The sequence below is a fragment of the Lycium ferocissimum genome, chromosome 6, assembly GCF_029784015.1.
Source record: "Lycium ferocissimum isolate CSIRO_LF1 chromosome 6, AGI_CSIRO_Lferr_CH_V1, whole genome shotgun sequence".
NCBI lineage: Eukaryota > Viridiplantae > Streptophyta > Magnoliopsida > Solanales > Solanaceae > Lycium > Lycium ferocissimum.
In genome coordinates, this window is record NC_081347.1 from 55,025,378 (window position 1) to 55,041,307 (window position 15,930).

Consider the following 15,930-nt stretch of genomic DNA (forward strand, 5'->3'; position numbering starts at 1 on the left):
GAGGTACTTGTCATATCTGATATTATAAAATCGACGTTAATGAAAAATGGCATGAATGAACCATTTGGTAATAACGATGGCATGGATGAGCCATTTTGTAATGATAATAGCATAAATTAGCTAAACTATCAATGAGTAGCATAAATGAGTCATTTCTGTTAGTTAGATATCATAATTGAGTCTTTTCCTTCGAATTAATGGGTTTTCCATTAACAGAGGAGAACTCACGCACGCAAGCACTACACCCTCTCTCTTCGTTCTCTCTCCAAATTTATTATTTTCCTTCGAATTAATGGGTTTTCCATTAACAGAGGAGAACTCACGCACGCAAGCACTACACCCTCTCTCTTCGTTCTCTCTCCAAATTTATTATTTTATTAATTACTCCATTTGTGCCAAAAGTGTTTTGCTTTGCTTTTTTATCTGTCAAAAAAGAATGTCTCTTTGTATATTTAGTAATTTTTTCAATTTCAACATTCTAATAAGTTTCAGACGATAAAATTTAAAAGAGTACACACATTTCTAATTTAAGACCACAAAATTATACTCCCTCTATCCACTTTTACTTGTCACTATTTTAAAAATAGATTTTCATTTTTACTTGTCATTTTTTGCATATCAAGATAAGATAACTTTTTCTTTCTGTTTTATCCATAGTATTAAATACTCACTTCAAATTATTTTTTCAAATCCAAAAAAAAAATATGCACCAATTAATATGAGTAAATTGGTAAATTATGTATTTTATTTATTATTTTCTTAAATTGTGTAAAAAATTTAAAGTAAACAAATAAAAGTGGACATAGGTACTATATTCTATTTCTCTCCGTTAAACTAATAAAACTTAAATTTGGGGGCAGTAAAAACATACCTCTGTTTTAACAATTCTTTAGATTTCCTTTTTGAAAGTTTGAGAGAAGCAATTATTCCCCTGTAATAATGAGAATACCTCTCAATTTGCGAGCCTCTGTTATTGGATCTGTAAAGACTGCACTAATTCGCATTAAACAATGTACGTATAAACATGTTTAAATAATTAGTTTCCCCATTAATACAGAACACACACACACTCTCTCTCTCTAAACGTCATTGGCGAATCAAAATTACTCTGTATAGCCCCCTCTGCAACTGTCAAACCTATACGTAAACGGAATTACATACTCACACTCGCACATTGTTGCTCAACTGGTACATTAACCATCCTAATCATTAGTTTTATAATTCAATTGTGAATTCCATTATTTTGTGTTAATGAGCTGAAAACATGTGCTTAACCATATATTGTAATGTGTATGTTACTAATTGTTATCTATGTGTTACATGATTTGAATTTAACCGCATAGGGCTAGATTCCTCTCTGATTTAGTTAGTGATCGACTTTATATAATGTGATTTAATTTGGATCTGATCTGTGTTTGACATTTTCTTACCTCTCGAGCTGGAAATTTGGAAATTTTTTTCTTCATTCATATTTTGTTGATCTTAGGTGGATTTTTGGGTTTTTGATTTGTATTGAGACCTGCTTGGATTATCGAAATATGAATTGTGATTAGTATCTGTTTTTTATTTTTAAACAGAGACTAGGCACGGATTTTAAGGAATAAATAGAGAATTTTGGACCTTGTAGTGTATGTAATGTACTAAAATTTACTTTGAATCTTGTGATTATAAACTTGAATATTTGAATTGTCAGCTTACTAAATATAGAAAAATACACTTCTTTTGGAACATAACAAAAAGGAAAGTAAGACACTTTAATTGGAACGGAGGGGTACCTTCTAGAAATGCTGAAAGTTGGAATAAGAATTGTGATTCCTTTCTGCTGTTTGTTTTTGTGTCTAATTTCGTTATCTTAGTTAGAAATTTTGTGTTATGATCTGTGTTTGTGGTCCTTTTCTACTGGAATTGTTGAAAATTTGACTAACAATTATGCTTAAGGTGTATCTTTTTTTTTTTTTTTTGATTTTGGATTTCGTGTTTTTTGCAGGTTGATTTGTTGGTGTAGTTGCTAGATTTGGATAATTTTGTTTTTGAGGATATAGCTAGAGTTGATTCGAAATTGGCATTTTCTAGTGTAGTTGTGTTTTGGGGGACTTTTCAAGTATCGAGGAGTGGTAATTGATGCCTTATTCATTACCTTCGTGGAGGAGTTATAGTTGATCTGAACTTTTTTGTTCTAGTTTCTGATTGGAGACTTACAGGATCGAGATTGTGATCTTGACTATCTGATTGGCTTGGTATAATTTTGGAATTCCATTCTCTTAAGGAAGTTCGGTAGAGTTCTAACCATTCCTAGTTGAAGTTGTTTGAATTTTTTGTGATATATATGGGAGATGATATCTGATGACAGCATATAGTTTTCATAGTTCTTGGATGTTCAGGTTGAAGCAAATAAGCTAGCACATTGTGATCTTCTCGATTTGAACTTTATAGAGGCTACATAAATCAGAGATGAAAAGCCCTTTGCTTAACAAATTATCAAAAAAGTTCGGGTCTAGACAGTCATTCAACTGGTTACTCTTATGTCTTGTTAGTGTCTTGGTGGTGATTGCATTGCTAGGATCATCTTCAAGTGCCTTTAACTCGGTCACTTCCTCTGTGAAGTCAGATATTTATACAAATTATAGAAAGCTAAAGGAGCAAGCAAGAAGCGATTATTTAGAGCTAAAAAGCCTTTCCGTGGGCGAAAATCAGATAAAGGAAGTTGGTCTTTGTGGTAAGGAAAGAGAAAATTATGTGCCTTGCTATAATCTGTCTGCAAATATTCTAGCTGGGTTTAAAGATGGGGAGGAGTTAGATCGGCATTGTGAATTATCACGAGAAGATCAACATTGTCTGATTCGTCCTCCTAAGGACTATAAGATTCCTTTGTCTTGGCCAGCAGGCAGAGATGTTATATGGAGTGGAAATGTGAAGCTAACCAAAGATCAGTTCCTTTCTTCTGGAAGCATTATGAAACGGTAAATTAAAATAAAATGAAATGATCTTGTCGATGATTTTAAACATCTCAAATTGGTGTGCTACATGCTAGAAGGATGAAATTCTGCATTTTAAGTTTCCGAGCTCTTCTGGATTAATTCATTTGTAGGAATAATCTTGAAGTCTGTATGTGAGGTGACATATTTCCCTTACGGCTTTACCTTATTATGACTATTCTTTTGTCCAGGCTAATGTTACTAGAAGAGAATCAAATTGCTTTCCATTCTCAAGATGGGATGATGGTTGATGATGTCAAAGATTACTCTCACCAAATCGCAGAGATGATTGGGCTGGGAAGTGATACAGAATTCCGTCAAGCTGGTGTAAGTAAATATTTTATTCATCTTTCCATAAGCTACTTGTTTGGCCCATTGCTGGTTTCCGAAGAATAGACGCTTCTGGTATGCTACCGGTTTCATAACGTTGGAACTGTGATGCAGAACCATAATTCTACTTTAGAATATAAGTTTTTTATTTACTGAATAACAGGTGCGTACTGTACTAGATATTGGTTGTGGCTTTGGTAGCTTCGGTGCCCACCTACTCTCGTTGAACTTGATGGCTCTTTGTGTGGCAGCTTATGGGTCATCTGGTAGCCAAGTTCAGGTAGCACTCGAGAGAGGACTTCCTGCAGTCATCGGAAACTTTTTTTCGAAACAGCTACCATTTCCATCATTGTCTTATGACATGGTTCATTGTGCTCAGTGTGGAATCATTTGGGACAGCAAAGGTATTGCCATTGCTATTCAGGAACTATCTTTCCCATACTTATTTCTCATTATCATTTTGTGTGACCTGCCAGATTTGCCACCAGTAGTTTATGAAGATTTTCTTTCATTAAGTATTTCTCAATGTACCTAATTTGATATTTACTTCATTTTACTAGTCTATTTCATGCTGTGGGAGTAGAGATACCTTACAACTAGTAATCCATGGTATCTCCTAAACTGACAACGAACATCCTCCACAGTCCAGAACATCTTCTCCAAAATAAAATAAATCTTGATACGACCAATCTTGCTAGAACTTTTTGGCAAACGTGCTGATAAATTATTAGTTCTGATTTTAAAATCCGGACCCCCGCCCTGTCTCACCTAAGTGTAACTGCGACTAGTTGCTGCCCTGGAAGTGAAGACAGTCTTTTGCTAGGGATGATTGTTTTTTATTGCTAAGCTAAATAGATCATGATATTTAGACACCTTCTTCTTTTTCTGATAGTAACACGTTCTAGTTTTTGTGGTTCACTTTGTTTCTTTGTTGGATCTCTCAACGACCATCAGCATGGTAAGTGACCTTCTGTGGATTTATACCCGAACAAGTCTGTAATGGCATGAAACTAATAATGATTTTACGGAACAGATGGGCTGTTTCTTATTGAAATTGACCGTGTACTCAAGCCTGGAGGTTATTTTGTTTTAACCTCACCCACAACCCAGCAGCAGGGTAGTTCTATTAGTGCAAAGAAGGGAAGCATGTCTACTCCTTTGGAAGAGTTCACTAAGAAGCTCTGTTGGTCTCTATTGGAACAGCAAGAAGAAACTTTCATCTGGCAGAAGACAGTTGATTCCCAGTGCTATACATCTGGGTAAGACTAACGAAAAAGCCAATGTCATGTATTGCCTCTACATTCTGTTTATCATATCCTTGAACCTGCTTTTGGTTTCACATTATTCAGTTGATAAAACTAAAATCTGACTAATAATTTTCATCTAAATGAAAGTTCCAATCGACTGCTGAGTACTGGACTCAGGAAGATGATTAGATTATGTTTTTGAGTTCAAAAAGTTTTTTTTGAAGTTGTACTTGGATTTTGTACGTTCGCACGGTCAACTTTGAGATAATTCACATTTTGTGCACCTGCTTATTACTTTTAAAAGCCCTGCTTCTACCCCTCCCACTCCCCACGGAAAAGCAACAAAAAGGAAGCTCCTCCCTTCGTGCTCAGACTTTGATGTAGATGTCTTCCATTTCTGCTCTCTTTTTCAAGTTATAGTTTTCCTTTTTATGTTGTCTTCTTTCTACCACCTGACCTTCTCTAATTGGGTTTTGTTTTTTCAATGTAGCAAGAAGGGTACTATACCAATTTGCAGAGGACAGGATATGCAACTGTACTACCAGCCACTTGCACATTGTATATCTGGAACAGGCAGTGACCGATGGGTCCCAATTCATAGCAGATCTGATTCTATGAACTCAACTGAGCTCAAAGTTCATGGCAAGTTTATTTGAATAACATTGGTTTGTTCAACTTTACCATCATTCTCTAATTTCCTGCCATTTTGGCTCTTTATTGTTAACATGCAATCATTGCCTGTGTTTTGTTTTATGCCAGGAGTTCATCCCGACAATTTCTTTGAAGATTCAGAATTCTGGAAATCAACTGTGAGAAACTATTGGTCTTTGCTGTCACCCTTGATTTTCTCTGACCATCCAAAAAGGCCCGGTGATGACGATCCATTGCCTCCATATAATATGGTGCGGAATGTATTGGACATGAATGCTCATTATGGGGGTTTAAATGCCGCATTGTTGGAGGCAAGAAAATCAGTTTGGGTGATGAATGTTGTGCCTCTTGGGGTGCATAATACACTTCCCCTCATACTTGATCGAGGCTTTGCTGGCGTTCTGCATAACTGGTAAGACATCATGTTTTAGACTCACCGAGATCTATCGAAAGTTGTGATTCAGCTATATTTTGCAGATTATTTTAGTGAAGAAAATCACAGAAGTGTGTTAGTTAAGTAGCAACAATGTATTTCTCGTTACGTATGTGATCATAAATCACCTAAATGACTTTACAGTTAGTGGATTTGAGATGGCATTATTTAATACGTTGGATCCTATTTGTTAGCAGCTGTGACGTCCTCTTGATGGTGGGCAATAAAAATTCTCTATAATTTACAATAAACTGTTTTCTTGTTCTTTTACATGTTATGATCTTTGTTTGCATGTGGCATGGATTATTGTCTGTTCAGTTTTTTTGCATCTGTTTCCCTTTCGATTGATGACCGATTGGAACTGCTGGATCTTGCTGTAACTGCTGACACAAAACCTATTAGAATGATCTTAAAATTATCAAATGACCCTAATGCTGTAATTTACAATTAAGCATCTCCAAAATTAATGTGTGGTTTTGAAGACTACTATACATTGTATAGTTTGTATTGTGATTGTACCCTTTTCTGAGTCTTCCATAAAGTAATGCTTGTTTGTTCAATGAGGAGAAGTTGAAGATAAAGGAAGAACCGGAGTAATAAACAACATAAGAAGCTTGACCTTACCCGCAATAAGATGTTTATCGTTGATTTTGAGTCACGTTTTTCCCTTGGTATTGGATACAGTAATATGAGTAGTACAACAGCTTTTTATGTTAAAGATTGTTTGAAGAATTTTGTTTGAGGCTGATATCCAATGTTCTTAATATTGGGCCAGGTGTGAACCCTTTCCTACATATCCACGAACATATGATTTGCTCCATGGTAATGGACTTCTGTCACACCTTGCTTCACAAGGATGCAGTATAATTGAAGTACTTTTTGATATGGATCGTATCTTACGGCCTGAGGTAATATTGTATTTGAAGTCTGCACTTTTAAATTATCTTTTACATAAGCTTGCTTTTCTTAGATATGCTCTATGTTAATTTTTTTTTTTTTTTTTCTTTGAGATTTGGGATTCAGGCATAGTTCATTGATTGCTTGATACTCTCGTCTTTCCTGTTCTATTAGACTGAACACCTTCAAAATGTGTCACTCATGTTTGCTTGATTACTTGAATTTTCTAACATTTGAATTTGACAGGGATGGATTATTCTGTCTGATAAATTGGGCCCTATAGAGAAAGTGAGGATGTTAGCCACACAACTCCGCTGGGAAGCCAGGGTGATTGACCTCCAGGATGGAAGTGACCAGCGGTTACTCGCATGCCAAAAATTATTTGTGAGAAAGTGATCCATCTTTGAAATGGAATTCACAATTCAATGATTGGCAGTCCTGTATGTGTGCGCGCGCCCTTTTTCCTTTTCTTTTTTCTTTCTACTCCTGCATTTTTTCCCCTGCAAATGTCATTTTTTATGTAGTTGGACTTATTTTTTAACTTGCCATGCCACAAGCTGCACCACGTCTCAATCTTGACATCTTGTGGAGGGATAATACGGCTGGCCTCAGGTGGAAATATAATTTAAGCTGCAGATTTAAGCAAGATTTGCTGGAGTAGAGACAGCACAGAAAGAAGATTTTTGCCCTTTCAAAAGATTTATGTAGCAATTCATTCAGCATTGTTTTCCTTCTTTTTTTCAGTTTTAACATATCTTTTTCAATTTTGTAATTAAGTGGTGCTTTGTAGTGAATAATCACCTTTTCTGAGAGCAAGAGATTTTGTCCCAAAATGTAAGAATCAATTATAAATAGTTTCCCGAGATACACATTGTTTTATAGCTCTAAGAATCAGAATCTACTGGTAATCCTGGATTTGTGACTAACATTTCAGTGTGCATCTTCATTGCTATCTTTCTATGTCCTTGGGGGAGTTGCTTGACAATCAGAAATTATCATCTTTGATCATTCACTTAAACTTCTAAGTTCTTGGGTTGCCGGTATGAAGCTTCTTTCCCAAACTGTTCCTCAAGCCAACGGAGAACAACTTTTTGTGCCAATCTCTCCTCTCCTTTTCCCTTTGGAATTATGCACATTCTGCGGATAAGGTCCCAAGTGCAACTACCAAAAGAAAGGAAGCGCGCTATAAGACATTAGCTGGTGTTTACTTGGGCCAATTCCAAGCTCCCAGCTATAGAATTTCAATCATACTCAAGCATCGCTCAACTGTTGTTTGTTTGATCAAGTGGATTGATAGAGGAACGGAGCTTCAGCTAAACCAGCAAGTATAGGTTGCAATCATGGGAATGGAACTACAACATGGTGTCATAGCAGTCATGACTCTGTTTTTCTAATTCTCCTCCTATCCCTAGTTGCCATTTTCTCCCCATACCTAGCAAATATATCAGCTAAATCAAAGTGCCCAACCTCTCTAAGTTTTTTGCTCATCACGTCAAACATAACCACACCTTCCTCATTGGAATAATAATGCAAAAACTTGTTATAATCAAACCTAGGCACCTCAACATTTCTGTACAGTAATCTCTCCGCATATTTATTCGCCTCCAACGTCTTCCCTGCCTTAACCAAACCTCCTACAAAAATGGTGTCGAAATTCACAAGAGGATCCGATCCTTTCCTCCCTCTCTTCCCCAAATGCCCTTGTAACAACATAACATACGTATGCATTATCGGCTCGCATCCCCTATTTATCATCTCCCTAAACACTCGAGTCGCTTCACTTGCCCTTTTCAACTTCAACAACCCCTTGATCATCCCATGATAAACACTTATCTCAGGCTTCTCTATTCCTTCGACAACCCTATACGCCTCCATAACCCGTCCCCTACTCATAAGCCCATACATTATCGATCCCAATATAAAATTATCGGGTTTAATCCCTCTATTTTGCATTTCTTCAAACACTACATAACTCCCTCCAAGTTTCCCTTTCTTGCACAACCAATTAATCACCAACCTGTAAGTCTCAACCCCTAATTCACTCATCCTATTTACTCTAACCGATTGAAAAATCTTCAACGCTTCAACATACTTATTATTCTTGAAAAGGGTCTCCATCATAATCTCAACAGATGCAATATCAGGTTCAAAACCTTCATCAACCATTAAATTCCAAATCTTTGAACCTTCAATCATATCACCAACATCACAAAAACCATATATCAGCCATTTATAAGTAACCCCATTTGGCTTTATCCAATCTTTCAACTTCACTACAACATGTTCAGCCTCCTCAACAAGTTTAGACCTACAAAGAACCTCAACTACCTTATTCAATACATCCACACTATACACATATCCAAACCCATTCATTAAATGAAAAACTTCAACACATTTCTTCAACTCCCTAGCTAAAGCTAAAGTCTTTACCCCAACTATATAAGTTTTAGGTGTGACCAATTGATATTTTCCAGTTTCTTGAAGGACTTCCCAGAAAAGATCAATGTTTCTTGATTTTCCAATTACATCTAGCATTTTGTTGAAGGTTGTAGGAGTGTGAGTGAACTGAGGTTGGGTTTTGGTAAATTGATAGAATTTGTAAATAGGTCTCCAAGAATAGTGGAATTTATTGCATACTTGAAGGAAAAATTCATGGGTGAGGTCAAAGGATGTTTTTTTAAGGTTGTTGTGGAGTTTTTGGTCAGATGAGTGTTGTTGTTGGTAGAGAATTGTACAGACTCTTAAGAGGTGGGATTCATTTACTGGTTTAATGGGGTTTGGAGATTGGAGTTGAGGTGCAAATTGGATTGTATTGGTGGTTGTTGAGGTTTGGATATGACGATGGGGTGATAGGAGGAATGTGAAAGACTTGAAAATCCTAACTCTTAACATTTGTGTTGGAAAATTGTGTGAGGTTGCCTCGAATGTTGAATGTTGTTTCTATTGAAGGGAGAACTGAGAAGGGGAAAGACACAGAGGGGTAAGAAAAATGAGTTTTTTTTTGTGGAAAAAGAAAGTGAAAAGGAGGGGTTAAGTTCACAAATGGCCTTTGATCTTGATTTTTTTGACTCTGATTAATAATTTTTTTTTAAAAATAGTTTTCAAAAAATTCTCTATGCAAAGCTGTCATTGCTCATCGAGCATAAGTGTGAACATAAATTAATTTTGCCTATAAAGCAGAAGTTTAGGATATTTCAACACAGTAAACCTGCTAAATTGACTGCAAATCCTGCCTCATGGACAAAAGCTAGAATTTATGCTTGATGCGCAACAAAAAATTTTCCCAACAATTTTTTTCAAATTAAAATTATTTTTAAAGATTTGTTAAGCGGAGGTGGGATTCGTTCACTGGTTTAATGGGGTTTGGAGATTTGAGTTGAGGAACAAATTGGATTGTGTTGGTGGTTTTTGATGTTTGCAGATGTCGATGGGGTAATACAGATAGGAGGAATGTAGACTTGAGAGTTCTAGGTTTTAGCATTTGTGTGTTGGAAAATTACATGTTAAGACCGCCAAGTTTATAGAGCATTTTGGTATTATCAAACCGAAATATGCTTACACGAAATATTTTAAAATTCCGTATAACAGTTTAAAATTCTGTAACTTCGAAGAATTAACTGAAGGTGACTAAAAAGTCTCCAAATTACTAAAGGTGACGTGTAGGGCCCACCCCATATCAAAACCCAATTAAATTTGGGATTAAGAAAATTGGGGTTCAAAATGTAATTTTTAAAACTTAATCTTTTACAAACTACAAAAAAACCCAAAACACCAACCCATTATACTAAAACACCCACCCATTATTCAAACATCCCAAACCGTTTCTCCCCACAACTCCTCGCACTTCTTCCATATTTCAAAATCAAAACTCCCAAGCAAACGGTTAATCTCCTTCACTTGGACGTCTCTCATCTCTCCTCTTTTCTTGCCATCTTCTTCTTCACCCGTTCGTAGTTGCCGCTCGCTTCTTTTTTAATATCAAGGTAAAGTTTTTGTTTCACTTGTTCCAAAAGTTATTTGGTAGAAATTGATGATTTTAGTTGTAGAAAAAGAAGAAGAAGAACATGGGTTTGTCTCCGCAATGTTGTTTATTTTGTTGTTCCTTGTTCGAGAAACCCTTATTTGGGGTATTTGTTTGACTTGTTGGGGTTTTTGCGTTTGTAAATAGCGTACATTGTTCTCAAATTATGGTTTTTTGTGATGTTTTTGTTCTTCTTCTCCTTAAGATTTCGAAAAATGGCTTGCAATCTTGTTGACTTTTTGGAACGGATGAGTAAGTTAAAGACAACTTGCACTTGTTTGTGAGTTGTAGACATTTCTTGAGGTTGCTTGCTTTAAAACCCTCTATTTAGTGTATTTTGGAGTTAAAATCTTGTTGTTGGTGTTGGTGTTAGTGTTGGTGTTGGTGTTGATGTTGATGTTGGTGTTGGTGTTGTCTTGTTATGGTATGGTTTAGGAAAAGAAAGGATAAACAATTATTGCACATACATTTGGTGTATTTTGTTTAACTTGTATGATTGTGTGTCGTAGTGGACGATTTGAGTTGTTGTCTAGGAAGTAGATACTTGTTGTTTTGGTTTGGTTAAGTGTTTAGGAAAAGCTTAGATAAAATCCATCTTGTTGTTGTTATTGTTGTTATTCTTTGTTGTTGTTGTTGTGTGTTTGTAGTGAAATAAATGTTTTTTTTGTTGTTGTCTGAGTATGGTTCGGGGTTTAGGAGTAGATATCTAAATAGATGGTTTTTTTGTTCTTGTCCTAGTATTTATGCGTTCTTTGTTTATAGAAGTTATGTCAATGATTTTTAGTTGTTGCAACAATTTCTACACTTGTGCCAACAAGTAGATAATATGTTGCAACAACTACAACTGTTGGACATAGCTTTAGTTTTTTGGTCGTTTGTAGAAGATATCCAATGATTTTTAATTGTTGCAACAAGTTATACACTTGTTGCAACAAGTATACAATATGTGGCAACAACTACAAATCATGGACATAGCTTTAGTTTTTTGGTTCGTTTTTAGAAGATATCCAATAAATTTTTAGTTGTTGCAACAAGTTATACACTGTTGCAACAAATATACAATATGTTGCAACAACTACAAATCGTTGGACATAGCTTCGCTTTTTTGGTTCTGTTTAGTAGAACATATCCAATGATTTTTAGTTGTTGCAACAAGTTATACACTTGTTGCAACAAGTATACAATATGTTGCAACAACTACAAATCATTGGACTTAGCTTCGCTTTTTGGTTGTTTGTAGAAGATGTCCAATGATTTATAGTTGTTGCAACAAGTTAAACACTTGTTGCAACAAGTATACAATATGTTGCAACAACTATAAATCTGTTGGACATTGCTTGATTATTTGGTTGTGTTTGTAGAAGATATACGGCATCTTAATCACTTATTCAACAATCGAAGAACTGTTGCAACAACCTATTCACTTGTTGCAACAAGTTACATCATTTGTTGCAACAAATTCTTCAGTTGTTGGGGAATTCTGTTACTTGTTGTATTTTGTTTGATCAAATGCTGCACTTCTTATTATCTGTTTACTTTGAATGAAGCACTAATCAGTTGAAGTTTTTTTTTTTTCTCCTGTGTGTAGATAAAATGTCTCCAGCCAAAAGAAAAGTTGAGAAATCAACTGAGGGTCATAGAGATAATAAAAAAGCTAGAGTGCAATCATCATTAGAGAATCTTGGCCGATTAGCAAAATCTATTGTTGAATCGGCAAATATAGAGGAAAGAGACACCAACCGACAATCAATCCTCGAAGAGAGGAAGTACGAGCCAAGAAGCGGTAGATACAAATGAACAAAGTGAAAAAGAATTAGAAGTCAAGAAGCTGCTTTCCGATGGAGTAGATGGATTGGATAAAGATGATGAAAAGGACGATTAGTGCTTCCGAAAATACGAGTTCACTTGTCGACGTTCATAAGTGAATTAAGAACAAAGAAGAGAAATAGTGTGAATGCCAATTTAATTGCAGAATCTTCTAGTAGATTGGACATAGATCATAACGGACCTTCCATTGCTGAGGTTGTCAAGGTTTTCAGTATTGACAAGTATGCGTGAGGATGCCGTTGAATGAAAATAATGATTTGACCGTTGATCTTACGGTCAAATCGGCATGGGTAAGAACTTTGATATGTTTAGGCTAATTCTTAAAAGGTGGGTTGGAGGATTTCTTTAGGAAAAGTTGTTTTGGGGTGTATTTGGATGCGCCGGTTGAAGAGACCTGGTGCACGGTTTCAAATGAAATGGTATATGGGCTTATGAAGCGTAGAATTCTTTCGGATGCAAAGGATCGGCTTTGGATTAATTCTTGTGGCATGCCGGTGTGCTTTGGCTTGAAAGAGTTTGCCATAGTTACCGGCCTTAGATGTCATCCTTGTGAGCTTCCTTACCGTTGTATTGAATAAGTCGGCCGGACTAGTAAGACGACCAAAAAGAAGCCAAGAAAGTAGGAAAGGGTGGAAAAGATAATGAAGAAAGCTGGTTTGGTGGAGTTAGTTGGGAAAAACTACAAAGGAGATAAGTCGCTTGTAGATTTGCACCAAAACCATGTCAAAAAAGCATAAGCAAATCCTTGTGTTTAGTTTGGTTTGTGCCGTGTTCTTATGGCAAAAGATACAAGTCTCGAACATACCACTTGGTTTGCTTAAACTTGCGGAGGACTATGAGGCATTCAACAACCATGGACGGGGCCGGAAAGCTTCAAGTTGATTTCGTTGACTACTTATCGAAAGAGCTTAAGTGAAGACAATACCAATCTATATGGCTTCCCTTGGGCTTTCATGGTAGAGCATTTGCAATGTCAATTTCTTGTACTTTTTGTATTTCTATCATCATTCGATTTCTTTGGTATCTTATTTTCTAGGCTTGGGCATTTGAAGCCATTCCTCACCTCCGACAACAAGTGAAGGACTACCCTTCAGAAGTGTCTTTTCCAAGAATGCTTAGATGGCTGACTGCAAAGAGCAACACTAGATTGAGTGTTGATCTTTTTAACCCTCCTTTGGAAGAGGTAAGCCTTAAGACATGTATATAGAATAAACTTGGTCATCTGTTGGATAATGTCCAACAAGTATGTTCGTTGCAACAAGTTACTAATGTTGGACAATGTCCAAAAAGTATGACACTTTGTTGCAACAAGTTACTAATATGTTGGACAATGTCCAACAAGTATGACACACATTGCAACAAGTTACTAATCGTTGGACAATGTCCAACAAGTATGACACCCGTTACTGAACAACCTAGTCATCTGTTGCATTTCATTATTTAGGACCATTTTAATATATCTACTTTTTTGTTGTAGGTTGTGCGCCCATGGCTTGTCCCGATAGTACGGGAGTTGGAGATGCCATTCCTTGCTTCTTTTGAGCCCTTACAATCTGTTCCTGATAAAATGATTGAGGGGATGAAATTAGAATTGGCTGGAGTGACGACCATCAAAAGGGAATCGATTGTGGTAGATGTTGGTGGTGGTGGTGTTGTCCGGTGGTCAGCCATTGCGTTGATGACGTTGCGGCGAAATTACCGGTGAAAAAATAATAGATGATGATGTTGATTTTGGTAGACAAACTCCAATTGGTGGTGTTGTTGGTGGACAAACTCCAATTGGTGGTGATGTCGGTGGACAAACTCCAATTGATGGAGATGTTAGTTGTGGCGGATTTGGTGGTAGATTTTCCTTTGTTGGTGCCGACACATCGAAATGTGCTTGTGAATGCACCTATTGCAAGCATGCGAATGGATGATTTGATAAAAAATGTTGAGGAGTTGGTGAATGCACAAAAAAAGACACAAATTCGCTACGAGTTTGTTATCCAAGAGGTGTCAATCCATCCAAGAAGCTGACCTCACCCTATACTCCTATTCGCATTCGCAAGAAGGGAAAAGCAATTTCCAAGGCAGTTGCCGATGTTAGGTCAAGGAAATCTTCTACACCCCACAAGGCAGCTGCTGTTGTTGATCTAAAAAAGGTAAATGTGTATAAGCATGCAGATGCTCAAAAAATGAAAAAGCTTGAAAAATTCGTCAATGCCAAGAAGAGCAAGGGTACGATGTATTCATTGCATGAATTTAAGGCCGATGACTTCAGGATAATGACAAGCATGGAAGATTGGTGGCTGGCCAGTGTAAGTTTGAAAACAACAATTATTTTTGTTGAAACAAGTCTTATTTTGGTTGTATTAGTTAACAAGTTATATATTTGTTGCAATGAGTGGAACACTTGTTGCAACAAGTATTGGTCTTGTTGCAACAACTCACCTAGTTGTTGGAGATTGTTTACGCAGCTTGGGTGAAATAGACCCAACTGCGTCGTAAGCAATCTCCAACAACTAGGAGAGTTGTTGCAACAAGAATAATACTTGTTGCAACAAGTGTACACTTGTTGCAACAACTCACTTAGTTGTTCAAGTAGACCGACATTCCTTATACTTTTAATACGATTATGTTGATGAAATTATGCTCTTAATGCGTGTGAGGCAAAGCACCTTCATTGAGCACTATGCTTCCACGGAGATATAATCTTGGATCTCAACTTTACAATATCATGCTCAAGCGATACACGTAGTTGTCGGATGAAAGCACACACGTAGGAAGCTATTCCATTCAATCAAATGCTTGATGATTTTATATGGGATGATGATGTTATCGCCATCGTAGAGGTCTTTGTACCATCCAAAGGTGGTCGCGAGTGGGTTGGTGCCAAAAGGGTGCTTACTATCATGAACATAAATGTCGAATAGCGCCTTGTCACCCCTGGAATTCATAATGAGGAGGGGTGATAAATGTTTATGACCGCAACGTCCCAAAATCCAAGTGGATGAGTTCTTCATCCACATCCGACGTCATTGAATTATGGCCGAAACTATCAAGTTGCAGAGAGTGGCATGTTTGAACGCTTGCTCGAAAAGTCGCTCAACGAAGCTTGAAATTTGTCTTCAAGGAGAATCTCCCCCGCAATGAAACCTTGCAATGGCATGCGGATCGTATTCACTTGCTTTTATTGAGCATTTGCTTACCGGTACTAACATGATGAAGCCGAGACTTTATTGTGCGACAACTCGGTAGCAGGGATGCGATGTATGGGCGGTGGGTGTGATAGACAAAGTTTTGGAGCCTCGAATGGTCGTTTAACAAATTACTACCCAACAATTTTTTTTGTCCTTATTATTATTTATGAATCTTGTTGCAACAAATGCAACAGATAGTACAGTTGTTAAAAAAGGTGCAAAAAATTACTAATCTACTAATCTGTTTAGAAAAGTTGCCTAAATGATTGCAACAGGTCATACAGTTGTTGAAGTTACTAATCTGTTCCAAAGAAGTTACTAATCCGTTCCAAACAAGTAACTAATCATTAAACAAGTTACTAAACTT

At 36.6% G+C, this 15,930-nt stretch overlaps 2 protein-coding genes across 5 annotated transcripts; one reads left to right on the top strand and one right to left on the bottom strand.

Annotated features, from left to right (window-relative positions):
• The first annotated feature begins 857 nt into the window (after positions 1-857).
• On the top strand, positions 858-7,461 carry LOC132059839 (probable methyltransferase PMT4). 4 transcript variants are annotated; one of them, XM_059452638.1, is made up of 9 exons: positions 858-1,012; positions 1,988-2,960; positions 3,167-3,302; positions 3,469-3,709; positions 4,339-4,564; positions 5,043-5,194; positions 5,312-5,615; positions 6,412-6,544; positions 6,780-7,461. In XM_059452638.1, exons 2-9 carry the CDS (start codon positions 2,452-2,454, stop codon positions 6,927-6,929), a joined length of 1,851 nt encoding a protein of 616 aa, XP_059308621.1. In that variant the 5' UTR covers positions 858-1,012; positions 1,988-2,451; the 3' UTR covers positions 6,930-7,461. The 4 variants fall into 4 exon arrangements, with proteins under 4 accessions (XP_059308621.1, XP_059308623.1, XP_059308620.1 ...); XM_059452637.1 differs by having other exon boundaries at positions 867-1,188; XM_059452639.1 differs by lacking the exon at positions 1,988-2,960 and having other exon boundaries at positions 868-1,188.
• Positions 7,354-9,605, bottom strand: LOC132059841 (putative pentatricopeptide repeat-containing protein At1g26500). The gene is made up of 2 exons (XM_059452641.1): positions 7,619-9,605; positions 7,354-7,581 (listed from the first exon to the last, which is right to left on the bottom strand). Exon 1 carries the CDS (start codon positions 9,423-9,425, stop codon positions 7,908-7,910), a length of 1,518 nt encoding a protein of 505 aa, XP_059308624.1. The 5' UTR covers positions 9,426-9,605; the 3' UTR covers positions 7,354-7,581; positions 7,619-7,907.
• Positions 9,606-15,930: the final 6,325 nt, after the last annotated feature.

Excerpts from the sequence above, each read along its gene's own strand:
- LOC132059839 (XM_059452638.1), top strand. The coding sequence starts at position 2,452 with ATGAAAAGCCCTTTGCTTAACAAATTATCAAAAAAGTTCGGGTCTAGA. Across the intron at positions 5,616-6,411 it reads GCTGGCGTTCTGCATAACTG|GTGTGAACCCTTTCCTACAT; the intron begins GTAAGACATCAT and ends ATATTGGGCCAG. Across the intron at positions 6,545-6,779 it reads ATCGTATCTTACGGCCTGAG|GGATGGATTATTCTGTCTGA; the intron begins GTAATATTGTAT and ends TGAATTTGACAG.
- LOC132059841 (XM_059452641.1), bottom strand. The coding sequence starts at position 9,425 with ATGTTAAGAGTTAGGATTTTCAAGTCTTTCACATTCCTCCTATCACCC.